Source organism: Hypoxylon trugodes (genome assembly GCF_022578975.1).
Source record: "Hypoxylon trugodes strain CBS 135444 unplaced genomic scaffold F4822scaffold_11, whole genome shotgun sequence".
Lineage (NCBI taxonomy): Eukaryota > Fungi > Ascomycota > Sordariomycetes > Xylariales > Hypoxylaceae > Hypoxylon > Hypoxylon trugodes.
Window position 1 is genome coordinate 506330 of NW_026250026.1, and position 26455 is coordinate 532784.

The following is a 26455-nucleotide window of genomic DNA, read 5'->3' on the forward strand; positions in this document are numbered from 1 at the left end:
ACCGGTCAAAATATCCCCAATCACTGCAGTACGCACGCAATTGCCATGTAAATAAGAATAACCTCACCGGCCAAATTTTCTTGTCTTCTAACTACCTGGGTACCTAATAAACACATCCCCCGGGAGGGATGCTCATTATCTAGACGTCCACCAGACCCCAGACCTCGTAGAGTACATACTTAACAGTACATGTATATGCTAGGGAATATACCAGAAATCCGGTCTATTTTTGTAGGCGCCTATTCCTCGTTCCTAGGTGTATTTAATCGAACAATTGATAAACATTTATTCTCCCCCCACAGCAGAACCTGTGATAAACCACTTCCAGACATTAAGAATATCATGACGGATCGTGAAGGCAAGATAAACTTAGAGCGGGCTAGGAGGTTTATTTACCCCTATTCATAGACTGTAATACCAAACGCGTCGTAGAACCTACGCCATGTTAAGGATGTTCTAAGATTATAGGTAGACTACTCACTTATGATTAAGTATGTGATCTCAGCCCTTCATTGAATAATCCATTAACCCAAGCCCGAAAATAGTCGCGGGTGTACAATCCGTCCAACAACATATGTCCCTTAACATCCATATAATACGATTAAGGTGACGGGGACGAAGGTCTGATGGAAGTAAGGGATAATTAACATGTTCTCTCTGGGTAGCCATATTGTTTAACCCGACCTCTGGCTCCTTTACACGGCGCGGATGGAAGTATTCGTAACGTGAATTTTAAATTCTTGAATAAATTACATAGAATAATGGCAAGCATATACTCATAGTAACGCCTCTCCAATATGCGTACTCAATGCGCGGCCAAATTCATTTTCTCGGTTCCTTTTCCGTACCGGACTCGGCCTTTTATCGTGGCCTCAAAGTTTTCTTAGTCTCCTCAGTGTTATTCCCAGATAAAATAAAACTCGCTAATAATCGACCCGTGAATGCAATAAAAACTCCATATAGAAAGCAGAATTAGCTGTGTAAACCGCATGTTCTGGTGCGCATGAGCTCTCTGCGTTTTAGATCCTTTTCTGTTTTGAAAGTTAGCTAATTGATTGTAAATGGGAGAAGAAAAACTCCACATACCTCCATCCCATACGAGGAACTCGTGTAAGCCTGAGCCTGCCGGCACCATTGGTAAAACGGGTACCTTCTTATCTGTCATAACCTCCAAAAGAGCTGGTCCATCGGAGTTGATCAGCCATTCTAAGCTTTCTACAGTTTCTTCAGGCTTGATTAGTCTTCGGTGTTGTACACCCATAGCATCAGCTAGCTTCATGAAATCCGGGTTCTTTTGGTGTGTGTGAGCATATCTGTCCTCGTAAAAGAGGTTTTGCCATTGAGTAACCATTCCTTGTTCCTCGTTGTTCAGAACGATAACCTTGACACCAATGTTGAATTGAGCGGCAGTTGACAATTCTGTTAGGGTCATGTTGAACGAAGCATCACCATCAATGTCGATAACCAGGGAATCAGGTCGAGCAACCTTGGCACCAATAGCGGCGGGAAGACCAAAGCCCATAGTGCCAAGACCTCCAGACGAGATCAAAGTTCGCGGGTGTCGCCACCTGAAATGTTGTGCTGTCCACATTTGGTGCTGACCAACGCCCGTCGCAATGATAGTGTGCTCCTTTCGATCGGCTGTCAGCTTACTAAGTTCCTCGATAAGAATCTGTGGCTTGATCATCCCCGCTCGTTCGGTGCGCTCAAAGTCGTTCATTGGCCACTTCGCCTTCCAGGAGTTAATCTTGTCAAACCATTCTTTTCGGTCGTTCATCGTGGTTAAGTTGACGCGGGGAAGAAGCTGTCGGAGGTTTTGGGCTACGTCGCCCTCAATAGCCTCGGTTGCTTGTACAACCTTGTTGATGTTTTTGGGCATAATCTCGAAATGTACAATGCCACCTCGACCTTCAGCAGCAGCAGCCTTAGCGGCGGGCGCAAACTTAGGAATGCTAAGTGTAACGCGATCATCAAAACGAGCACCGAGGGCAATGATGAGGTCAGCCTCTTGGATGGCCATGTTAGCAAATGCAGAACCGTGCATGCCAAGCATATAGAGCGACTTCTCATTTAGCTCATCAAAAGCGCCAAGACCGAGGAGGGTAGTAGTGACGGGTATCGAAGCCTTGTCGGCAAGTTCCTTGAGGACCTCCGGGCCACCAACCGACGATACAACACCTTGGCCAGCGTAAATGATGGGCTTCTTAGCTTTATTCACTAGATTGGCCACTCGGCTAAGAGAAGCCTGTAGTTGCTTTTGAGTGGCCTCCATGGCTGCACGCGACGCCGCACTAGGTAAGCCCGGAATTGCTGATTCAGTGGGAATAGCTTTTCGTAGAACGCTCGCAGTTACGTCCTTGGGAAGATCGACAAGCACAGGGCCCGGTCGTCCACTAGTTGCAATATCGAACGCCTCATTAATCCTGCGGGGTAATTCGGCGGTGTTTTTGACCATAACATTCCACTTCGTACAGGCTCTCGATATTCCGATAACATCTGCCTCTTGGAAGGAATCGCTGCCGATCGCGCTAGTAGGGACTTGGCCGCAGAAAACAACCATAGGCGTACCGTCGGATAGGGCGTCTTGCATTGGAGTGATGACGTTTGTGGCGCCTGGTCCGGATGTAACAAGGACGACGCCGGGCAGTCCAGAGGCGCGTGCATAGCCCTCAGCCATGTGCCCTGCTCCCTGCTCATGCTTTGGTAGAATGAATTCGAAATGTTTCGAGTTGTAAATAGCATCGAACACGGGTAAGATAGCACCACCCGGATACCCGACTATGACTCATATTAGAATAGCTTAGAACTCACCAATTTGGTGTCAATTGGGATTAGAACATACAAACGTGTTTGACACCTCTCCGTAGCATCATTTCGTGGAATATCTCTCCTCCCGTCTTCCCAATAAATCTGAGATTATCGGTCAATACTATGCGCTTCGACGAATTTAGGGAATGACACATACGATTCGTCCATTTCTGGAGCTCTTGGATTTACTAAGGGTTGAACATGGCTCTGGTCTTTCGTAGCGGCAACGTTAAATGCTGGAGCTGGTGCATCTCTAACTTGTCTATGTAGTTCATCGTATTAGCGGCTATCTTGCGGAGTTTATAATGAGTGCGGTGAAGCTTCAATGTCAATCTCCCCGTGGTTAATTGGTTGACTTAGGCAGATATAAGCAGGAGCACCCATGCAAGGCCCAATTGTTACGCCTTTGCGGCGTTACTGTCCTGCAGGGCGAAGGGGTGGTTGGTGATAGTCAAAAAGCACGTTTGAGACATACGCAGTTGACTGAGCGGAAGTGGCCTGACTTCTAACTCCAGTAGGTACATTCTTTCTAGTTTGAATCGCCGAAACTGCGGGTGAAGTAGTGAGGGAGCGTTGATGTTGTCGCGAAACCTGAGCCAGAGCCTTGACGGCCCGGCTGGCCTGACGAGTGCGAAGCATGCCGGAAAGAGGGGAGATGGGTCAACGACGAAAGGATTAAAGAAAGAAAATGGAATGAAGGATGACTTTTCGGGGGTATTAAACAACCAAAAACAGTCTATCGCAGGATATCCTCCAAACTCAAGTCACCAGCACCTTCGCTGGGAGACGTCGAATGTTCAATGGCAAGAAAAAAAAATGAATCAGTCACGATTTGTTCAAGATTAGATTTTTTGTCTTTAGAGTCACACTTGATAAAAAGTAGATTAACCCGACAACGGAACACAAAAAAAAGACAAAGTTTGTGGGGTGCTTCAAGGGGGGGTCAGTTAGGTACCTACTAACGGCGTTCTGTAGCTACTACCTCTCAGTAACCGATACTTCAGTGGCGATTGGCGATATCGGCATTTTCCCGAAAATTTCTTTGATTCTTGATTGGTCCCCACACCCCAATTCGAGACTTCCTTTCTAGCGGTCTGGAACGGGCTACTTGCATTTATTGAGAAGTACAACACTAAAACTAGCCACGTACCCGGGTATAATATCATAGCGAACTTGACTTTGCCTCGGCCATGTCCAAGGCCTCATATTCTCTTCCTTAGGTGCTAAAACCTCAGTGTTGAAACCCTTAAAATATGTCATTAGTTTTTCCCTGACCGAGTCATTGCATCGTGAGCTCGGTGGCTTATTTAGTATCGAAGGAGGTGTGGCAACGCCCCGATCTTTGTGGAAATAAACATCCACGCAAGTGGAAAGTAAAACAAAGAAAAAGCAAACCTTCAACTTGACCAATTAAAAGAAGCATTTTAAGAATAAAAGTTCATATGTCAAATGAGATTATGGTGGGTGGTACTCAGGTACATGTTCATGCATTTCGGTAACTAATTGCAATGTTACGCACAGATAAGAATCTTATCGAGTCCTTAGGACTTTGAGCTCGAAATCTTAATATATTAAACCAAATAAAATCTTCGATAAAATAAACACTTGATGAACATGCATATTGAAAATTCCAGATCGATCACATCCGGAAATGCTCCCATATATAAACAAGAAGCGTTCATTTGTAAGGTACAGAGTATCATTAAAACTAAAGGTACCGAAGTACATATGGGGTATCAACCTGCAATTGCCCAATCATATTGGGTTTTGATCCTTCCCTTGGGCGAATAGAATTCATTGCGACCACCATATCTGGAACTTTTCTTGTACCCCTGCCCCATTGCGATTTCTCACCCTCAACTTAATTAATCCCATCACCATAGAATACTCAACCTTGCGCCCCAAGACAGATATGCTAGTTTTCATGCGGATTGGGTAATATCTCGGGTTCAGCCGACAGTTTACAGTGATCGCTATCCTGAATTGCTCTGGAACGAAATATAAGCTTTTCTGAATTCACATGGTACTAACCTCCATAAGATCGCGGCGTTGGATGCCGTTTAAGTCAAGTTGCATTCAGAATGCGACTCAGAAAATCCAATCAAAACAAACAATTCAAATCTCTTCTCTCCTTCGACCTATCCGATGACGATCAACCGGCTCCACCGCGTCGGGGCTCCGACCCATCCGATGAGGAGTTCATAGTTGATGCTCAGCAGCAGCTAGATGACCAAGATGAACGTGATGCTGAACCCCAAGATTTATCGGATTTTGAATCCCTCAATGGCAAACAGCCCGAGTCAGGACGCAAGAAAAACAGGCGTTCGTGGGCGCCAGATGCGACCAAACCACTCAACGAAGTACAACCCTACCCAACGGACCCGTCTCAAAAATGGACGAGAACTTACGTCGGCCCGGTTAAGAGGTGGACACGGCTGGCCGATTTAGTAGACTACTGGTTTGGTGATAAACTTGATTGTAGGAAGACTTTCGACGAATTCATGAAATTGTGGTGGAATTTCGAGCTTCTTCCCCCGAAGCTTCCTCAGGACTCACGTCAACTACAGAGGGCACAAAATAGTTGGATGCCGGATAACTTCATCGAAGACCTTGACGGCAAGTTTTGTCGTTGGTATGAGAGGTATCTTTCTACACGGGATGTTTCGCAGTCATCGACATTAATTGACAAAACCAAGGCCTTCCGCTGGTTCATTCCACAAGCCGACGGCAATATGAGCGTACTCCTTGGGCATATATCAGATCAAAAGGAATATATTATGAAGCAAAGGGAAAGCATAGCTTTTTCGGATTCGGGGATCCCAATTGCATATGGAGAAAACCAAGAGTCACAGAATGGCGGCTGGTTACTTGATGTGGGAGGAATTGTCCTCTCTATGGCGTGGGCACCGCTAAAAGGACAAGTTGACCAGCTTTTAGCTATGGCAGTCATCCCACACTCAGATCAAGCATTCCACAGAGACCTAAACGATGTACCAAATGCGTCGGAGCTGAAAGAAGGAGCCGTCCAAATTTGGAAATGTGAAGTGGAGAAGGACTCGAATGGTGTTCTTCGGCCAGCACTTTCCTCCCCAAAATTGGCGTATACCATATGCTTCCATTGGGGAAGGCCGTTGCGAATGCAATGGTGTCCTGTCCCACCTACGTTTAGTCATGGTGTGGCTCTATTAGCTGTGTTGTGCGCAGACGGAAAGTTGAGGGTAATCGAGATCAAGCGTGACCAAGGAAACGCAGTTAGGGAAGTTTTTGGTAAATAATCGTGATCGAATTCAAGGAGCCCCTGTGCTAACATCAAACTAGAGGAATTGCAGGAGCCAATGATTGCCATCGAACCTCCAAAAGAATATACGTTGGAAATCAACTGCTTTGCTTGGTTGAATATGAACCGCATTGCTGTTGCCCTTTCGGACGGTTCGGTGACAATATGGTCATTATCACCTCGTCAACAGCTTCAGCGCCATCCTATTCATTCGAGCCCTATTATGGATATTGTATCTGGCTATCCCTCTAGTCCCTTTATCGTCGCAACCGTGCCAATGGGTGGCGTGCTCACCCTAACCGATCTAAATCGGCCTACTGCAGAGAAGACGTATCACGGAAACCCATTGATTTCTCTCCAGCCGAACCTACTTTCTTGGAACGATCACATAGGAGGTTTCGCGTCCATATGGCCTTCATCGTATCCAGGAACTTCATCTATCTCCTTTGTCCATTCTCGGGTGTTCCCATTATCTCGCCATATATGTACTGTCGATGGTCTGACAAGTTGCCTTACATTCGGGACTTGTCATCCGTTCCTCCTTGCAGGAGGCACAGATGGTTCGGTCTGGATCCTTAACGTTATGCGTAAAATCGCATCTCACAGACAGACAACACACAAGTTGAAACTTTTCCAACACGAATACCACCCAACGCCGCTAGAAGATACAGCAAATGAGGACGAGGATCAACCTGCGCCCCGTGGTGCATGCCGTATTCTCCATGGCTTTCGACCCCAGGTCAACATCCATCCACTAGGCACGAGAATCGCTAAAGAGAGTCGGGTGAAGCGTGCAAGAAAAGACAAGAAGAAGAAAGCCCAGAAAGAACAGGAGGCTGAGGTATCCGATGATCCGGGGGAGGTGGACGAAGATAATATTGTGATGGCTCCGGGCCCTATCATTATCCATGACCCTCTTACTCGAATCACGGCCGTATCCTGGAACCCGAACGCGGAGTTTGGCTGGTGGGCCGCGGTAGCAATGGGGTCTGGGTTAGTGAGGATTATGGATCTCGGCGTCGAGAGATCAGAAGACATTTCGGACGAAGATAACGAGTCGTTGGAGCAGGCTGAATTAGGGGATGACATGGCCGAAGAATTTGACGAAGGTTATGATGGTCCTACTTACGAGGATGAGATGGAGGAAGATTAAAATGATACCCAGAAAAGCCTTTTAATTTTGGCCTACTCACCTACACGATACCCTATACCTAAAAAAAAGTAATTAACGAGATATTCAATATTTCCAACTTTTCAAGTGCATGATAAAATTTATCTTTCCCGAAAAAAAAAAAAAAAATTAGCAGATACATCAAATGATAGCCTGGTCTGTCTAACCCTATGGTCTAAGTATAACGACTTCTAGTCAGTTTACGAGTCTATGCTCCCGATGACACCTCCATCTATGTGACTACTGCTCATTAATGCATCGTACCTAGGTATGTGGCAGCAGGAGAATCGTCTTCTAGCATTGCCCGCCCATGACACTATGATGATAGTCGAACGCTTTAGCCATACCAGTCAAGTGCGACGCAGCCGCAAACAAAATGAGGATATGGAACAATTGGTGGGAACTGCCCCAAATATCAAAAGTCCCCGGGAAGCTTCGCTCGGGCCATCGAATCTGTGGGCGTTAGTACCTAGTGATAGTGTAAAATCATTGTCCAAGTAACTTACTGCGTACTAAATTGCCGAAGATCAGCATTCGTCATTCAGGAAATAATTCCCTAGCACCAAAGTTTTCGTAGTTGTACTTACAAGAAAAGCTCCGAAGATGTATAAGAACCCTTGGAATAAGACCCAATTGAGACCCATACGTTCTTCTAAGGCTTGGTAGCCGTAGATACTTAGTCCGTGACAAACTGGTACAACACCAGAAACACCCAAACCGACGAACATAGCTGCTCGGTAGGGTCTCCAGCGTGGTGTACGGAAACGTTCGACCCAGGATACTAGGCCACAGCCAAGCCCTAGGGTGAATATCTGTAAGGAGATACATCTTAGAATTGTTTTGGGAACAGCCAGAATCGAGATATACGTACCCCGTATAGGTAGAATGTCATCAACTTAGGTTGGCAGAATAGGGCATAATAAAGAGCTGGGACGTAACTCCCTACGATGAGGAATACAATGCCGGAGTAGTCGAGCTTGTTTCCCCACTTCGCGACCTCCTCGGAATGGTTTGATATGGCGTCTGTTACATGTTAGATTCTTACGGGGATCTCTTACGAGTACGGTATCTTGTTCATGTAGGCTTAAGATATTTTGACAATTGTCACTTCATGTAATGGGACACTTACTATTCACTAATTAGTAAACTACGAAAACGCAACGAATATTTTACGAATAATCTAGATAGAGTGCTTATAGTATTTTTCATACATACCGGAATGTAGCGCTCATACCAAGACACAACACAGCGCCGGCGAAGAAACACGAGAACACAAGGACATCCGAGCTATTCGCTGAAGCATACCGAAGCGCAATGACGTGATATAACCAAGCTCCGATGGAAGGGAAGAACAATGCGCCAAGAAGATGCGTCCATATATTGACGGATTCATTGTGCACATAAAAGAGCGAGGTGAAGGACCGGTAGTAGCTATTGCTGTCCGGTCGATATCCCGAAAGGATGAAATGGTTATCGCGCCGCCATGGGCTTAGGTCGTCCCAGAGAATGAGTAGGGTCGAGGCAATTTTGCGTTCTACTTCTTTTGCTGTGTGTGTAAGTGCCGAGGCTGAGGACGTTGAGGACGAACGCCGTTTCCGGAGCCCGGAGCTAGGGTGGGATGGCTCGGTGTCGGCCATGGTGTAGTAAGGAAGGGTTCCGGATTCAACCGTAGGTTTGGTCCGATTGAAGATCTAGGGCTATTATTAGATGTGTAGGTAACAATTGCGATAGGTAATTTTTTCGAATTTTGATTGATATTTGTTTTCTTGAAATAATTGTTGGGTTGAGTAAGTCGGATACGTTTTGTTGAGAGATTGAATTGTGGCGCCGGGATAGTCAGACCAAGCTTCCGAGGTTGACAGCTGCTTTCACTTGGTTGGTCATGGTCCCTGCCTAGTGCTAATACTAATAGGGACGGGATGTGAAGTTTTCACCGAGGTAAAACATACGATTCTCTGCGAATCATAGGTTCCACGACATATCAGGTAAAAAAGAAGACTCTATTGATAGTCATTGCGTAAAACTATTCCCATGAAACCCAGTAGCAGTATGAAAAGTCATTATCCATCCTCAAGCGCCCACGCTTTATGCATTTATCTTCTCGAGCGTCATGGCTTCGTGGATTCGGTCGAATCGTAAGGCGAATATCTTATTTCTTGCCGCTCTTCTTGATGCCCTGGCTACCGCTGTTCATCGGTCCCTTGCCGCCAGCCTTCTTAGCCATTTCTGCGCGTGCCTTCTCGTCTGTTCAATCCAAGTTAGTAATTGACCGTGTACTACCCGATAGTGGACAATCATACCGGCTCTCTTCTTCTCGAGGAAGGCCTTGTCATCTTCGTCGAGGTCCTTCTGTTGCTTCTTGGCAGCCTTCAAGGGCTTGACCTTGCCGCCTAATGAAAATATCGGTGTTAGCAAATATCGCAGAGAATCGCGGGACGGAGTCGGAAGAATACCTTCTCTGTTCTGGCCACCCATTTTGGAGAGAGTTGCTTTTGCGCTAGTGTATCTGATGTTGGTATATTTGCACGAAGTAGCAGGCGGTTTGATTTATCCGTTGGAGGTGGTTGGCGGAAGAAAAGGCTGTCGCAAGAAGAAATAGAAACACCTTTGAGTCTGGAACAATCGGCTAGGTACTTGGTCGCGGGGCAGAAGAATAAGACCAATTAGAAGGGGTCCAACGCTAGAACCGACTAAATCACGCTAAGCCCAATACGCTGGTAACACTAAACGCACGGGCATAAAAAGTTTACAGATAACCTTATCTAATGATTTAGAAGTAGGTCGTGCCTGTTCTGTGCTGGCTCGGACTCGGCGATACATAATTCCTTCCTATTTTTTCTTGTAAGGTTCCAAGGTTTGTTGGTGGCACGGGCTAGGTAAGGTACAGGGCGCTGACTGTAAGTAGCCTTCTAACGTGAGTCGTTTTATCACTTCGTCATCACCTACAAACTTCACACTTGCGTCGATTCAAATCCCACGGATCAACAACTTCCATCTCCCTTACGCCAACTCCTGACTCGTAATCAGAAGTTATTCACAACTCGACACATCACACAATACCTCGCGCGAATAAAATTCCCATATATCTATCTACCTATCCAGTCACATTCGCATCTTCGGTGCTCTAATCTTGCGATGCGACGGAATTGAAAAGACGCTTTGACGGTTCGGCTCAATTCTTGTACCTCTTGCAGTTGACGTAGTTGTGGCTGACACGCATTCCCCTAATCTAAAGATCCCGGAAGCCATCCGTACTTCCGAGGTTTTTTATTCCTGAATATAGTGAGCAAAATGGCTACTCCTGCTGCCAGTTCTGACGAGGGGGAGATTGTGGAGAACGGAGTTGGAGACTCGAAGGCAACTCCACTGCCTCAGTTTGAAGGAACCGGTGTTGACCGTATGGACAGAACTCGAGCTAGATATTCAAGATCAAGATCACCCGAGTATGTAAACGGCTCGAGATATTCTAACGGCTCCTCCCGACGAAGTCGCTCGCCTCGCGGCCATAAACGCCCTCGCGATGATCGCGATTCTCATCGTGGTAGCCGTCTAGACGCAGACCCCCGACGATTTCGCGTCCACTACGAGGACTCTACCGATAATCATCGCCGCTCGCTCTTATCCTACGATGACGAAGATCGCCCCCGTTCACGCTCATCAACGGCCGGCCTTTACTACGATGATAGGGACCGAGACTACGCTGTCCGCAATAAACCTAGAGATAGAAGCCGAGACCGTGACCGTCATCCTAAGAAGCGACCGCGAAATCGCACCCGTTCTCCACCTCGACCGCCGCGGGGCGAACGACACCGAGGTGGTCGGCCGCGACGCGACGATGGCAGACATCAACGCGTTTCCGATAGAGACGATGTAGAAAGCGTTAAGTCCAGCCGACAGGGTACTCCTCGACATTATCAAGATCATTCAAAGTATTCTGAGCAATATGCACCTATGGGAACTAGAGATACTGGCAGAGATGACACTAAACGTGCGCCAGGTAGTTCAGAAGAAACTACTCCTAGGGATCCACCAGCTCAATCCAATGAGCCGGAGAAAAACTACGAAGAGGAAAAGCCTATTGATGAAGATGCGGAAATAGAACGCCGACGCCGACGTCGCGAAGAAATGCTCGCCAAAAGACGCGCTGGTACGCCAATGCTAGTACAAGCTCTTCAAGCTTCAGGAGGAACGGACGTATCATCGCCGAGCCAAACACGAGCAAGCACACCTATGGTCGCCGAAGGAAACACACCCCAGACATGTAAGTCACATTTAACCTCGCGACTAAACTGAAAAGTTCCTAACACTATAACAGATACTTCGTCGCCAAACTCACCAGCCCGTGGGCTTCAGGAAGGAATGTCACCAGCTGCCATCGATATATCTAATGATCAAGAACTTATCAACACTCATGGTAAATTCAAGGGTACTGATGACGATGGGCCTTCCGCAGCAGACTACGATCCAACAGCCGACATGAGAGAGGATGAGTTACGAGACGAGCGCCGACATGGCCATATTGGTCCCCATGGAGAGGTGCTGCCTACTAACCAAAAATCTGAAATTGCACCAGTAGAAGAGCCGCAGCGGCCGGAGAAACCCAAAACAGATGACGATGATGATTTTGATATGTTTGCCGAAGATTTCGACGAAGAGAAATTTGCTGCACCTAAACCTTCCCATCTAGATGCTGTTGAGGACGACCGCAAGGTTCCCGTTACCCTTGTTCAGGCTAACGCTGGCGGTATTCTCGAGGGCGACGACAAAGACGGATATTACAAAATCCGTATCGGCGAAATCATGGACGGTCGATACCAAGTTCAGACTACCCTAGGTAAAGGCATGTTTTCGGGTGTTGCGCGAGCTGTCGATATCACAACGAAGAAACTAGTTGCCATCAAGATGATGAGGAATAACGACGCTCTCAGGAAAGGAGGTTTTACTGAAATCGCGATCTTGCAAAAGTTAAACGAAGCTGATCCTGAGAACCGTAAGCACATCGTCAAGTTTGAGCGCTATTTTGAACATAAGGGCCACCTTTGTTTAGCGTTTGAGAACCTCAGTTTGAACCTGAGAGAGGTCTTGAGGAAGTTCGGTAATAATATTGGCATTAATCTAAGTGCGACACGCGCCTATGCACATCAGATATTTGTCGCCTTAGCTCATCTTCGCAAATGCAGTATCATCCATGCCGATTTAAAACCGGACAATATTTTGGTAAGCACAACATGCAGATTCATACGCTGGGTCGTTACTAATTTCATACAGGTCAATGAAAATCGCAATGTGCTCAAGATCTGTGATTTGGGTACGGCTATTGATAGATCGGATGCTGCAACTGCGAATAATGAAATCACACCGTACCTGGTCAGTCGATTTTACCGAGCTCCAGAGATTATCCTTGGAATGCCGTACGACTATGCCGTCGACATGTGGTCTATTGGCTGCACATTGTACGAACTTTACACCGGAAAGATTCTATTTACGGGCGATAGCAACAACCAGATGCTAAAGGCGATCATGGAAATCCGCGGCAAGTTTAGCACCAAGTTGTACAAGCGTGGTCAGCTATCTCACATGCATTTTGATGACTTCGGTAACTTCGTTAGCCTTGAAAGAGATAAGGCACTTGGTAAGGTATGTTAATATTTTCTACTTCGCGAATCATTTCCGTCCATACCATGCTAGGGAAACATTGGCAAACCCCTCAAGTTTCTATTTATATACGGCGTATGGTTGAACGCGTTTCTGGTAGCCCAAGCGGCTGCGGGTACCGGGGTACGGCTGCAAGCTGCAGGCGGGTCACATCAAAGCGTGTGCAGTCGAATTGCTGCCAGCCGCACCATGATCCTCGTCAGACTCACCCAATGTCTACAATTGGGATTTTTCCACTTTAGGCAAGGGACGAGTGCCCGGAATCCTACGATCATATCGCGTTATCATTTGTCTCAGGTTAGAGTACATACACATACATACATACAACACCACGCTTACGACCTGAGTAATACCCCGGATCTTACGGCGTTGAGCTGACGCCGCCAACCAACTTCAATCACTAGCTTGATCCTATTTTCCGTTGAACCCCGCGTCTAATACCCTTTACTGCACATTACTTTTCAAGCTTGAATATCATTGATGCAAATTTTGCAAACTAACGACTGAGACACAGACCACAGTACGGACCTTAGCTATCGTCAAGCCAACCCGTGACCTTCGCACTCGCCTTATGGCTGCTTCTGGGGGGATGAACGATGTGGAGTCTAGGGATCTAAACCACTTCGTAGATCTCCTCGAGCGATGTCTCACTCTCAATCCCGACAAGCGCATCACTCCATCTGAGGCTCTAAAACACCCTTTCTTTACGACTAAGCAGACTGGTCCCCTACGATAGAAACGGGAAAGGGTACTCCGAAGATAGATTGATTTAATAGGTCCCACTAATGGTCTTGCATGCAACCCTCACTTGCAGACGGCAAAGGGCCCCTTGGAATAATATTAGGGTAATCTTGGACTATTATAGTAGCATTCAATGCAACAGTGCAATCCGCGTCGGGAGGCTCGTCGCTAGCAGTACGACAGTTTCTGGGACTCTTCGAATGATGCGTCATTCCTAGCTTGGCTCTGTTCCTAGCGCCTGGTATGTCGTCTTCATGATTGGGGGTTTGGGCTATACATATCATGATATACATATGATCACTGAAGCTAAATTATTCATGCAAGGGTGGTAATAGACGACAGGCCTCCTTAAAAAAAAAATTATAGAACAAGTAATTGAACAGTCAAACCCAGTATGATTCTATGTTCGTATATGTCAGCGCACTGCAAAATGAGATATCACACAAAACGCTTACTCATGATTAGAGAAGCCAAACGCCGTATATCCATCCAACGGCACGAAATACCGGGTTAGGGCCAAGTCTTGTCTATCCATTTCGACATAGTTAGAGCGATATGGGTTCCCGGAAGAGGATCCTGCGCATTTGTTTCCAGTTTCTCTTCTTTCGTTAGCACGTCAGCCTTAGTGCTCGACAAACCCGTGAAGGATCTTGTGTTGGGTTTAGGCGCGGGCGTTCATGCGAGTGGCTTGCTAGGGATAGGTAATCCTTACGGCTTCCAGGACCACAATATCTAAGTGGCCACCTTTCCCATATGTAGTGAATTTGCGAAAGTCGCGATTTGGGGTTGGTATGGTAGTTGGTACGGGACTTACCCGAAGGATCTCTCGTCCCCTTGGCGTCGGCTTTCGCCTAGTGGAATGGCTTCCTTAATCCCATCACCTAACTAATTCCAACTGGAATATCGCAAATCATGACATATCTCCCTGGGTATCTAGGAGGATATTCGCGTTTCGTCGAAAATTAACCCATTTCTAGTAACACTGGTTAACAGCGGCCTAGCCTTTCCCCGAAAACGATTCCTTGTATGTGTTAGTCATAAAAGTATGAGTCAATAGCGGGTGTAATTCAGTTCCCGTAACGGGTGACGGTATTGTGTCCTAGTAGGACAATGTTTGGGGTGAGTGACTTTGCGTTACCGGTGGTGACATCGTGGTGCTGTTGGACTCTCACAAGCGCCACTTCAGCATGATTTATGTGCTATCATAGTAACCTACCCGCCATATGATATATTCCTTTACAAGGTGCCGGTGATCTGGTGTTCCTACGTATCTCATAACTTTTGGGGCCGTTTACGAGGCTACCTTGCCATCCAAGTCACGTTGCGGATCAAGGGCTGTACGCCCATTACGCCCCTATTCTCGTCGACTTACAAATCTCGGTCTCGATGGATACAACCCCTTTAACCAACAGGATCAATAAACATAGAGGAGACTAACGTGGATAGCGCCCGGTAAGAGTAGGAATGCAGACGTCCACAGCAGGAATATTCAGTCCGGCGCCAACGCATGGAAAGGGCACAAACATGTTGCTAGAGATTCATTGTAGCATGCAGCAGACCCGGCTGCCCGTTTTCTAGGTTTTGTCCTTCCTTCGTCTGTAGAGCGTGATGTATCAATTCAGGGGGGTCTACGGGCGCTACGAGATGCGAGGGATGCAGTTCACCGCGACCACCTCACCCGTAAGTTTGGTTGGGGGGTTGGGAAAAGGGGGGAGTTCGGTTGTCCTACTCGACTAGAGATTCTGGTTGAGCCTCTTCCAAATAGCATCGAGGACCCCTAATACAGCTATTTTTACTAGCCACCCTTTTCCGTTACCTAGTTGTTTGCCTAGACGGTTCTTCTGCGTCTGCCCTCGATCAACATCATGCAATTCGGCGGCCTCAGCTATCGCACAGCTGATTTGTCAAGTCATTCGTCAACGTAGGAATATCATCTACTATCCAGAAGGCAGTTAGAAAGGAATATGGGGGCTACCTTAGGATTAAGCGTCTAATAATCTGGTATCTCTATGACTTGGCCTTTATCACAAATGAGGAATACCACCAGAATTGGTTATTCTTAGTCTTTATTTACTTGTGCCCCTATTTTCGCCATTGTTACACATCATGTCCTAATAGTTGATGACAAGGTGGTGGGTGTAGATCGGTACCGTAGCATATTCCCGCAAGGAAAGCCCTTATTGTAATTGATTACCAGAGCACCGCATAGTAACTAGCCACACCCTCTCCCAAAACCTCAAAGTGAGGCTGAGATTATAGATCCGGGAACCAAAAAGTAAGATCTGGCTAGAGTCCCAAGCACAAACAGACCCCGGTAGTTACTACGCACATGTTCTACAATGTAACCTATACGATAATCAAGGCTTGGGAGCTGAGACTGCGAACAGACCCCAGACCAGGTGAGAAAACGCTATGCGGATACCCGACGAAGTGCGTCGGTTCCCTGCCGTGACCCGCGGCGGGGTTGGAGGGAAAGAGAGGCACGGACGGACGAGATGCGTCACCAGAGGCTGTGCTTCTGCTACAGTTATTGTTGCTACCGCCGCCACTGTGCATCACGGGTTTGAGGATGCAACTAGATATTCATATTCGCTCGTTCCCAACGGCGACAATCGTGGGGTGGTCATACACACACGCCAGCATCACATCGTGATCGAGTTGAGTCGCAGTGTTTGGATGTTTTGCATTATTGATGTTGCTACTATGCTGAGAAATCGCGTCTAAATTCTAAATATATCGCCCAAATTCATGCGTGCCCTGCAGGTCAGATAAGAGGTCGCCGCCTTGAGGCTCAGCCCCAGGTCCGACTCATAGGCCACGCGCTGGCTGGCTGGCTGGTAGGCAACTAGGTATCTACCGGGAATAGAGATCGCATGCAATTGACGGTCTGACCTGGTTTGTACAGGTGAGTAAGTGACGGAGTCTCAGACCGCAAAAGACACGAAAACTGAGCCACGCATTACACGCAACGATACGGGGGCCAACAGATCCTAAGATATTACTACTAGTACCGACGCTGTGCCACGTTTCTTCACAGCGCGTACGGGATGTTGTCTCAACTTGGCGGCAAATTGCTTCATGCGTCCCCACGGTTTTGGTCATAGCGATAAAGTATGTACAGTAGATAGATAGATTACCTAGGCAGGTATCTGCGATTAAGGCAAAGTCTCAGTCTGTTTACCACTGCTGTGCTAGGATACAGCTTGTCAATCTAGACCTGACGTTGGTCCAAGGTCGTCAGAGAGCTAGACATGTTGACAAAGATGATTCTGATTGCTTGACCAACCTTACTTGCTAAGTAGGTGATACCAATCGTTCGGGAATATGGCCGGCGGCTAGCCGAAACCCCTTTTTACTAGTGGCTGGTCCCGATGAGTCGACCGTCCATGCTGGCGGCCGGCGGGTCGAGGTAGCGCGATTACTGTGTTCCGATGTCTAACGGGTTCATAGATATGAGAGGAGCAAGGGCTCCGATGACGGTAGCACGAAGAGATAGCTTCTCCATGCTGCGTGTACGTAGTATGTAAGCTGTAGGTCACGTCAATAAAGGAGAAACACACTCCACTGGGCTAGGGGCAACGATGATGGTGATGAGCGAGTCCGGGAGAAACGTGTGAAGTTAAGGGCTAGAAAGTTCTTTGAGCCACTGATGAAATTGATGATGCGTAAGGGAGCGCCGTGAAACAGAGAGGCTGATAAAAATTGAGTCAACTGGATCCGAACCGCATCGTCGGGCGCACCAATAGGGAAGCTCGCTATTATTGTTCTTAACTAGTAGGCATTTACACGTATTTTTTGGTAGGTAGCCGCTCCGCATGGCTTCGCGGATCGGCACCAATTACGCAACCGGGCACGGTTTAACAAGTAGATCTCAAGTCGCTCATGACGGCAAGCGAAGAAACTTGCTACTCTTTCGGTGGAGTCTATGTTTGATGGTCAAATTCTTCTAAATCGAGTACCAAATTCTTAATATTCCACGCCCCGATCTGCATACCTTATGTGCTTCGGGCCTCAACCCTTCCCAAGCTGCTGGATGATATGAACTCCTCATTTCCACATCTTTTTACCTTATCTATTATCATTCCCATTTGGTTGTTTATAGCATAGACTAAATAGATTAACGATGCCGATCCTGACGTAGAGTGATGCTGCTGTTTGTTTCGTGTGCCTCACCTCGGCTGTAACAAGTACTTAGGGCCTGGTATGATGTCGGTGAGATAACTACTCCGCCACTCCTTGAAAGGGAGGTACTCAAATAAATGAATATTGCTGCCCTTGGGATCGATCATTGGCTACAACTCCGCGATGCTAATTACCACACTTGACGACCTTGCGCTTTACGACTTTACAATTTTAATTATTTTACCATCTTCCTACCTGGGTAGTAAATGTAATGGCATGCTTGATTATTCCCGCAGTTCGCATTTTGTCGCGCTGACAATCCCTTCGCTCCTATCTTGCCTTGATAGCGTATCGAACGTCACGCACTTGACATCATACATATTGAGCATAGTCGGAGGTGACGAGACACGGTGTATAAGGTGATGAGCAAATATCTCATGATGCTCATCCTCTATAGTGATATCCAATCCCTATTGGTGTGATTACAAGATTGCGAGAGTGTCAATCGTATTACTTCCTTCCTATGCAACGAGTGATTACGGAGTCTAAGACGGGCTGGAAGGCGACGATCCGGCTTCATCTCGAGTCCAGAATACACTACGGTATGTATGTTAAACCTAACGGGGAAGCTGGAAGGTGTAGAAAATTCGACGATCAGCATCGATTGTACCACGTGTAGTAAGGGAGAGTAAGAATAGTCCTCGATGGCCTCGGCGGGATTCTTCCGGGAACGAGGGGCAGGCGCAGAGTCGACGATCCCAACGTCAAAAGGACGGGTCGATGACCGTCTTGACGGTGTTCGCTGGGGACCCCGCGATCCAATGACTGAGCCAAGACGCATCTTTCCTCGTTATAGTATATTTCAAGATGCATCACTTACCTATCAAGAGGACAGCCGTTAAGAAGTCCCCTAAAGTAAGTCCAGTGTGCGACATAGCACAAGAAAAAAAAAAAAAAAGTGTACATAGTAGCATGGCCCTTGCTCGCTCGCTAAACACTCGTAGGGGATAGCGTCGGTAACGTAATTTCAAGGTGGAGGGAATTTTATCAAGATTCAAATCTGTTCAAGGCGGACGGTAGCATTTTCCGGTGCCCACTTGATTGAGATCTTCCTATCGCCGGCGATCTTTCAGGAGGAAGGGCTTGCCGACTCGCACGAAATACACTATACATTTTACACATAGCAAGGCCCCCAACTGTCAGGATTGGCTCATCTTCGTCATACAAGCGGGATAATAACCCAATTTGTGATCCGATACCCAGTCGAAACCCCAAGTTCCTAAAGTTGCGCTTCATCTCACTGAGAAGAGAGATAAACAGACTGACACTGATTATGGATCGTGGTCGAGAATTTGCCCTACGAGGTACCATCGAGTTGGTGTACTATGGTTTCTCATTCCTTGATGATGTATCAGCTGGTGGACCCCGTCGTCAATATGACTGCCCGCAGGCATTTGGTTTGAGACCAAGGGTCCTGGATAGGGTAGGTCTGATGTATTTACATAGCAGTTCGTGAAACTTCAGGGACCAGGAATGAGGTGGCCCAAGCGGGTATCAAGGTGTAGGGTAGGGCAAAGTAGGGCATAGGCACCTAGGCCGCTAGGTAGGGGCACACATTATTACTTAATCAGACACGACGACGCCATCGTCCAACTCCATGTCTCGGGATCGTACTAAACCTAGTCGCCCCCAAGGCCATGTGAGTGCTGATGACGGGATCGAATCTCTCGTGGAAGCAGGGTTCGAAACGTCTTATTATCGAATGTTAAGGCGATAGTGCAATAGTTCGAGACTTTCCATGTTCGCTTACTTTACAAAGTCCTAAAGCCGGGATGAGATTCGTCCGTCCGTGGGTTGCAGTATAGAGATTAATGAAAACAAGACAAAAAGAAAAAAAAAAAATTAACATGAAGGATGCTTGCCGTCCATACAGAACTAGCTCACTACCGCGTACCACCACGTACAGGAGGCATTATCAAAATGACCGTTCTAGGCAAGCCATTGTCATTAAAATTCATGCAAAGCTGTGGTGACGTTTGTTGCGGTGAGAATAGGCTAAATCAGGCAAGTAGCAGAGGGAAGACCAGATTGGCTATTGTTGAGAGGGATCAGCCGTATGATCGAAACCTGTGGCTCATAGCGGTGAGTTTCAACCCGGTATCTAGTGTAGTAGCCGTGATAATCTTCTTCCTCATCCCGCGTTCTTATCCTACCCGGATCCGTCTTACTGCTGCTGTTAGCAGATGGACAAGCAGATAGATGATGAAGCAGCAATGAGAATGTCTTAAAATTTCCGAGTTAAGTTGAGTCAGGGACTTTTACGAAGAGCCGAAATAATATCAATCCTATCATGCATCTTGAATTTCCCCCCTTCTTGTTTGTTAAGAGATATGTGGTAGAAACATGAGAACAAAGCGGATGGAGTTAGGATTGCGTAGGCCTACCAACCAACCAATGATTATAGATTGAATAGTCTTGGTATTTGTCTTTTGATTTGTTAATAATTGAGTCTCTCAACATCCATGATGCTTATACCTTACATATTATGATTTTTATGAAAGAACCAGGACATGTCTTGTGGGTTTGAAGAATTAATGAAATACACGTAAACAACGCAAGTAGGAGTACTTAGGTACATAATATATAATATAATAGAAATGAAATTCGGGAAGGGTCTGTGCACAACTTTCTATCAAGGATCAAAGGTGAGGCGGTCTTTCTTACTAATATCCCGATCTTCCGATCTTATCTAATTTCATTCCGGTTAGGTTTGACAGATCCTAGTTTACGTAAGGTTCATAAGGTTCATATGTACATACACACGTACTTCTACGAAGTATCCAGGTAAGGTTCCTTAGCGGACGGACATACCTTAAGTTTTACATGCCTAACATAGCAGGAGGTACCTAAATAAGAAGGGAAATGACAGAAAGCGGAAGGTAATAACGAAGGGAAATAATAGTCTTTTCCTTTTTTTCTCTTCTTTCCCCTTCGATTTGTTTATTTTTATCTCATTTACACATACACATTATATGTTTTTCGTCACGAATATGCTTATGTCCTACTTTACCTCTAGCAAATAGAAGGCCGTGATAACTGCATAGACCAATATCAACAACTGTACTCTACCTACTGCATACATATGTATGTATATTAATGTATGGTACATGCTACATACTACCTACATACTGCATATTCATTTTAGATTCAAAGGAGCAAGCGGCGTCCAATCCATGGGTTGGCCACATACTGCCCTGGAACGACAGCCTCACTCTTCGGCAAGACATGAGAGCCGCCGACCAATCTCATCGAATGAATCCTTCATCCCTTTCCCGTATTACGAGGCTACTGCATGCGGGCATGGGAGACCGCACCAAAGAAATTGTTCAATACAACCCACCCGTTCGGAGATAATCCCTCACTTCAGGCTACAGCCTCGAAAAGCTGGGGCTCCATCAGATTCATTACCACACACACTAATTCTCTGTCATCCAATCAGACCTCTCGGTGACCAGGACTTCTCTTTTGTAGACGGTCGGGATGCAACGAGCACCCATCGTGTCATTGGCTAGTTTCGTGCAGTTGCTGCAATACTACTGCTGTCCTTCTACGAATCCGGTAGCATAACCGCCACTAGTCATTTATTTTTTTCTGCAGCTCTGATAATCAGTCGGTCAGTGAGTCGTCAATTCAATGAAACCGCCGGGGCGGAATGGCAAGCCCCCGTCTGCTCGTCTACTCTTCGCCAGTGCCTATACGTCGCCAACGACCGAAGGCACTTCCTACCTATGTAATTTAATAAAACATGCTCACTTACATATTCATTTGGTGCTTGCGCAACATCGCCTGCACGGGTACAAGCGGCCCCGAACGAATCCTTAGCAGATCTATCTAATACCAAGATCGAAGGAAGCTTCTTTTCTTTGCCGCCCTGCTAGCAAAATGGGCTTAGACATCAGCTCATTTCTAGCAAACCACTTATTTTACGGGCGGCAAATCTAGAGCAAACCGGTTTAATACTATACTCACTCAGCTCCGTGGGCTATGTAGGCCAGAAGGGCAGGTAAGTTGGCAACTATTGGACCGACTATTCCAGAACCGTGACACTTAACTCAGCATACCAATCCACATAATTTTTCACTGAGAATGCATCATAATTGGCTCAAAACATACGTGAAGACAAATTACAACAACAAACAGCGCTGTAATGTATGTACGTGCCAGGAACCACACATACACACATACACACATACGTACATGTGTAGGTATTTTTGCGGGCTGATTCTGCGAGAGACACAAAGGAATAATCTGCCTAGCGAAGCGGAGAATCCGTACGTACGAGACACGCCCACCAAGAGTTGTGTGTTAGTCCATATGGGCAGACCTTTAGCATGTTTCTCAGAGCCAGCATAGTCGAGAGTGCGACAAAACAGAGACAACGATCATTGCGCGACAACAAGCATTGGCCAATGTAGCATTGATCGAAATGGAGCACGAGGCGGCTTTTGCAACAGAAGGGCTTTTGCTGGGCAAATTCCTACGTGCCGTACCAACTCAGTGTTGCTTTACCCGCTAAAGGGACCTAACAATTATGCATTCATTCTTTTTTCCCCTTCGTAATAGGTCTCCGCCTCAGCATAACTGTTGTCAGAAAGAGCGTAATGGAGCACGGATGGCCGCTATCCTCAGAATGTTTCCGAAAGTTACAACGCTGGTCTTGGCTCCAGGTACCTAACCTATCCACAAACAGCGCAAAAAGAAGGAGAAAAGGTTTGTCGCAAGCGCTCTCTACTAGGTATTCTACTATGTACTCCGTAATTGTTCTTGCTACCCAGTACTAGCTACTCATACCCAACGAACTACATGTTCATCGGTGTGGGTTTGGAACGGAATAATCTTCATCTAAAAAAAGACAAAGCAATCTTGATCACTAGGTAATAGATGATGGCTGTTTTTTGCCCTTATAAGTTTGATGAAGAGGAACTGAGGGAACTGCCTTTAGTGGCCAAATCAAGGATCTTGCCAACCGCCCGGCGCCCCAATGAGCAAAAGAAGCAAAGGAAAAAGTCATGCGAGTCACGGGTCGTGGATTTATGACGATTTGCCCGGCCAGTGAAAGAAAAGAAGGTGGGTGTACTAACGAGATGAGAAAGAGGTGGACCGTCAGCAGCCCCGTACCATTCTTTCTATCGCCCCTATTCGCAAGATCACACGCACGCCCCCCTTCTTAGAGACCGGCTAACTCGACTAGGATTCTAGGCGTGGTATTAAATATTGGACATGGTTCTATGAGGGTAACAACGCGACCCACTCCTCGACCGTTGAGTGGACCATTTATTTTCGTGTGTCAGATAATCCCTGTCCTCGTATATTACGACGAGCCACGAAGATCTTGGTCCTTGTTCAAGTCAGGCTGGGTTAATCCCATCCAAGGTGCCCCATCCCTCCTTGTGCTGCTTGTGGTCCACTCGTCCTGCTCTGGTTCTCTTGTGGAGCGCCCTAGAAGCACTGGTCCCATTCCTTGACACCTCCCCTTGCTCCTTTTCTTTCTCCCCTGCTCCACTTTCGCCAGGCCGCCTTCACAGCTACGCTAGCGCGTCGAATTCAAGAATAGCGCATGTGTGGGAAGTGGCACCAGTAGGTCAGACATGGATGTGAGCTGGCTATTGATCATTGTGGACTAGCCGTAGTTAGACCAGGTAGAGGTACCTATACGTACCGCAGGCCCCAGGTAGTAGAGTCAAGCAGCCAGGCCAGGATATGGTCGGGGCTTTCAGATTGAGCCACTCCAAACACTCAGAGACAAGAGACGGACCCTTGGCGCTCTTCCAAAGCCCACTATCTCAATATCTACATCAAACCTCCCGGCCCTACTACATCTTGCTTCGACCTCACTCCATTCACTTACCTCCATACATTAGCAGAAGCTATTCGACCTTCCAACCTTCTCACCACAATTCCCTCTTGGAACCTCGACATTGTCGCCGCTATCGTCGCCATTCAACGCTCCCTTATTCTAACTTACTCTTGGCCATCGACATCCGGCCTACCTACTTGGCGACACCATTATCTTAATTCCATGGCCCGTTGACTCGACGCCATTCTACAAAAATACGACCCAGGGAGAAACATATTATTCAGCCCAAGGACATTCCGAGGATTTTTAACTTCCAGGACGTTGCATTTGGTTTGAGGATTTTACCTCCCCGTAGAGAAGGCCGTTTTCTCTTAATTCCTTTCCTTATCTCTGTTGCCGTTTAGTTCCAGTCCCGGATTTTCCAGGAAAGGACCTGTAGTTCGTCGCATAACATGCATAATGTGGCAGCGTACGGATATCCCACGCCTCCGGCATCACCATCTTACGACAACACCAAGTGTGCCTTCCAACAACCACCGCTAGCAGTACCTCCGGTTTGCGCCCCACGATTCACCCCAGTTACTCCGGAGGAGAGGCTAGGAAAGTTCCTTGGTGAGAGCCTGCAGTTAATAGGAATCATTGGAACCGGTGCCTATGGCGTGGTCTACCTCGCCGTCGATGTCAAGACTGGAGTCCGGTACGCAGTAAAGACACTCAGCAAATTCAACGCAGATGGATCTCCATTGGATCGACGACAAATCGCCTTTCAACACCGGGAATTACGTTTACACTATCTAGCTTCAGCACACCCCAACGTGGTTTCCATGCACAAGATTGTTGACGACCCGGATTGCATTTATGTTGTCCTGGAGTACTGCCCGGAAGGTGATCTGTTCCTCAATATCACAGAAAGAGGACAGTATGTGGGTAAGGATGATTTGGCCAAGAGTGTATTCCTTCAAATCCTGGACGCCGTTGAGCATTGCCATAACCTGGGTATCTACCACCGCGACCTCAAGCCGGAGAACATTTTAGTTTCGAACCGGGGAGACACGGTCAAGTTGGCAGACTTCGGCTTGGCAACTTCATCAGACAGGTCCGAAGACTACGGATGCGGATCGACGTTTTACATGTCACCAGGTAGGACTCCGTCTTGGGACCCTTCACACTGTGGGGATATACTAACTAGATTCTTTTTCACCTTTGCAGAATGCTTGGACCCTTCATCCCGGAGGCCATTCTACTATTGCGCTCCAAATGATGTATGGAGCCTTGGTGTTATCCTGGTGAACTTGACCTGCGGCCGTAACCCATGGAAGCAGGCCTCTTTTGAAGATTCCACATATCGTGCCTTTACAAGGACTCCGGATTTCTTACGGTCCATCTTGCCATTGTCGGATGACCTCAACAACATTCTAGGGCGAATCTTCACCCGCAACCCAGACCACAGAATTACGTTACCAGAGCTTAGGAACAGTATCCTCGCCTGTTCCAGATTTACGATTACACCTACGGCGACTGCCCCCCAGGCATTGCCAACACCGCCCACTTCGCCTGGGCCCATCGAATACGTTGATAGTGAAGACGCCATTGTCGAGGATTTGGGTTACGACTCGCCACCTTCGCCCGCGGCTTCCGACTCCGACACGGAGTCCACATGTTCATCCGACGATGGATCTCTTATCTCTAGTTGTTCGACCATCGACGACCTTGATGAGGACGATTATGTCATCCCAGATGACGAAATTCCACCGGCTCAGGATCCTCAGATGTATGATTCACAGGAACCTAAAGTTTTGTTCCCACAGGAATTTGTTCCACAATACCCAGGACCAGCTGTCGAGGCTTGCCAGCCTTGTCAACCTTGCCAACCCTGCCCAGTTCAGGTTCCCGTACCGGCCAGTTGTGCACCAACCAAATTCGCCTTCCCATATTTCTGGGAGGTGGTTAATAGGTACACACAACCACAACCCATACATCATCACCACTCTATTCCTTTCCATCCACAGGTTCCCCTTTTCTCCAACTTCCAGGGCTGCTATTAGCTACACTGATTTATGTGTAACTGTCCTTCAACGTTGAAGGCGCTTCCACTCAAGGTCACGTTGCTTCTATACTACATTCCTGGATATAGGCCATAGGGAGTATTATGCCGTGGATGACTCAAATTCCGGATCTGGATCAGACCACCAAGGATTTACTTCGACAAAAAACAGTTTCAACTTGATATTACGTTATAATACATTCCATGGGAGCCTGAGGAAAATATCCGGATACTTATACCTAAATGGAGCCTTAAAACATCGCATGGTTGATGCGATCAAAAAAACCTGGAGCCTTCCAGGATAATCTTCAAACCTGTACTTACTTCGAAATCATGTGTTTTCTTTGTTTTATTCAGCGTGGAGTTAGTGGGATGATTTGAGAGATGAGGATCAAATCCATAAGACCAAGGACCAAAGGGAGCCATTATCTTATTTTACAATCCGGGACTGATACGGACAGCATTGTTACACGGCGCAGGACATACAACTGGAGATGTTTGAGCTGGGAGGCTATACTTGCAGACATTTGTTATTTTCTAATCTGTCGTTTTGCACGGGATGCATTTTACAGGGGAAGGATGTCTGATACTTTCGCTTGGATGATACCAACGTTACTATTTTTTTTATTTGTTTTTGGATACAGGATTACGGATCTCGGGCTCGAGAACCACAAAGGGAAAAAGTTCATCGAGACCATTTTACGGGTGGAAGACGGGATTCGAATAGACCAAAACCCAGGGCCAATAACCCTACAGCGCGTTCAACGACAATCGTTGGCG

The 26455-nt window shown here is 46.9% G+C and overlaps 6 protein-coding genes across 6 annotated transcripts; 3 read left to right on the forward strand and 3 right to left on the reverse strand.

Moving 5' to 3' along the window:
• Positions 1 to 232: 232 nt before the first annotated feature.
• On the reverse strand, positions 233 to 3923 carry F4822DRAFT_420197 (acetolactate synthase). The gene is made up of 6 exons (XM_051459682.1): positions 3284 to 3923; positions 2966 to 3070; positions 2843 to 2910; positions 1087 to 2778; positions 482 to 1031; positions 233 to 435 (listed from the first exon to the last, which is right to left on the reverse strand). Exons 1-5 carry the CDS (start codon positions 3445 to 3447, stop codon positions 973 to 975), a joined length of 2088 nt encoding a protein of 695 aa, XP_051309098.1. The 5' UTR covers positions 3448 to 3923; the 3' UTR covers positions 233 to 435; positions 482 to 972.
• Positions 3924 to 4744: 821 nt separating this feature from the next.
• F4822DRAFT_73611 (WD40 repeat-like protein) lies at positions 4745 to 7382 on the forward strand. Its single transcript, XM_051463902.1, has 2 exons — positions 4745 to 6075; positions 6127 to 7382. The coding sequence occupies exons 1-2, from the start codon at positions 4890 to 4892 to the stop codon at positions 7236 to 7238; spliced, it is 2298 nt and encodes a 765-aa protein (XP_051309099.1). The 5' UTR covers positions 4745 to 4889; the 3' UTR covers positions 7239 to 7382.
• Positions 7383 to 7386: 4 nt separating this feature from the next.
• F4822DRAFT_440473 (HlyIII-domain-containing protein) lies at positions 7387 to 8893 on the reverse strand (the record flags this gene model as incomplete). Its single annotated transcript, XM_051462755.1, has 5 exons — positions 7387 to 7709; positions 7763 to 7768; positions 7844 to 8068; positions 8128 to 8279; positions 8491 to 8893. 5 exons carry the CDS (start codon positions 8891 to 8893, stop codon positions 7551 to 7553), a joined length of 945 nt encoding a protein of 314 aa, XP_051309100.1. The 3' UTR covers positions 7387 to 7550.
• A 151-nt stretch (positions 8894 to 9044) lies between these two features.
• Positions 9045 to 9870, reverse strand: F4822DRAFT_420201 (translation machinery associated TMA7). The gene is made up of 3 exons (XM_051459683.1): positions 9710 to 9870; positions 9557 to 9646; positions 9045 to 9500 (listed from the first exon to the last, which is right to left on the reverse strand). Exons 1-3 carry the CDS (start codon positions 9729 to 9731, stop codon positions 9406 to 9408), a joined length of 207 nt encoding a protein of 68 aa, XP_051309101.1. The 5' UTR covers positions 9732 to 9870; the 3' UTR covers positions 9045 to 9405.
• A 677-nt stretch (positions 9871 to 10547) lies between these two features.
• Positions 10548 to 13647, forward strand: F4822DRAFT_434449 (kinase-like protein; the record flags this gene model as incomplete). Its single annotated transcript, XM_051462008.1, has 4 exons — positions 10548 to 11517; positions 11572 to 12473; positions 12525 to 12893; positions 13426 to 13647. The coding sequence occupies 4 exons, from the start codon at positions 10548 to 10550 to the stop codon at positions 13645 to 13647; spliced, it is 2463 nt and encodes an 820-aa protein (XP_051309102.1).
• Positions 13648 to 23691: 10044 nt separating this feature from the next.
• Positions 23692 to 25867, forward strand: F4822DRAFT_73785 (Ran1-like protein kinase). Its single transcript, XM_051463905.1, has one exon. The coding sequence runs from the start codon at positions 24084 to 24086 to the stop codon at positions 25674 to 25676; it is 1593 nt and encodes a 530-aa protein (XP_051309103.1). The 5' UTR covers positions 23692 to 24083; the 3' UTR covers positions 25677 to 25867.
• The last annotated feature ends 588 nt before the right edge of the window (positions 25868 to 26455 follow it).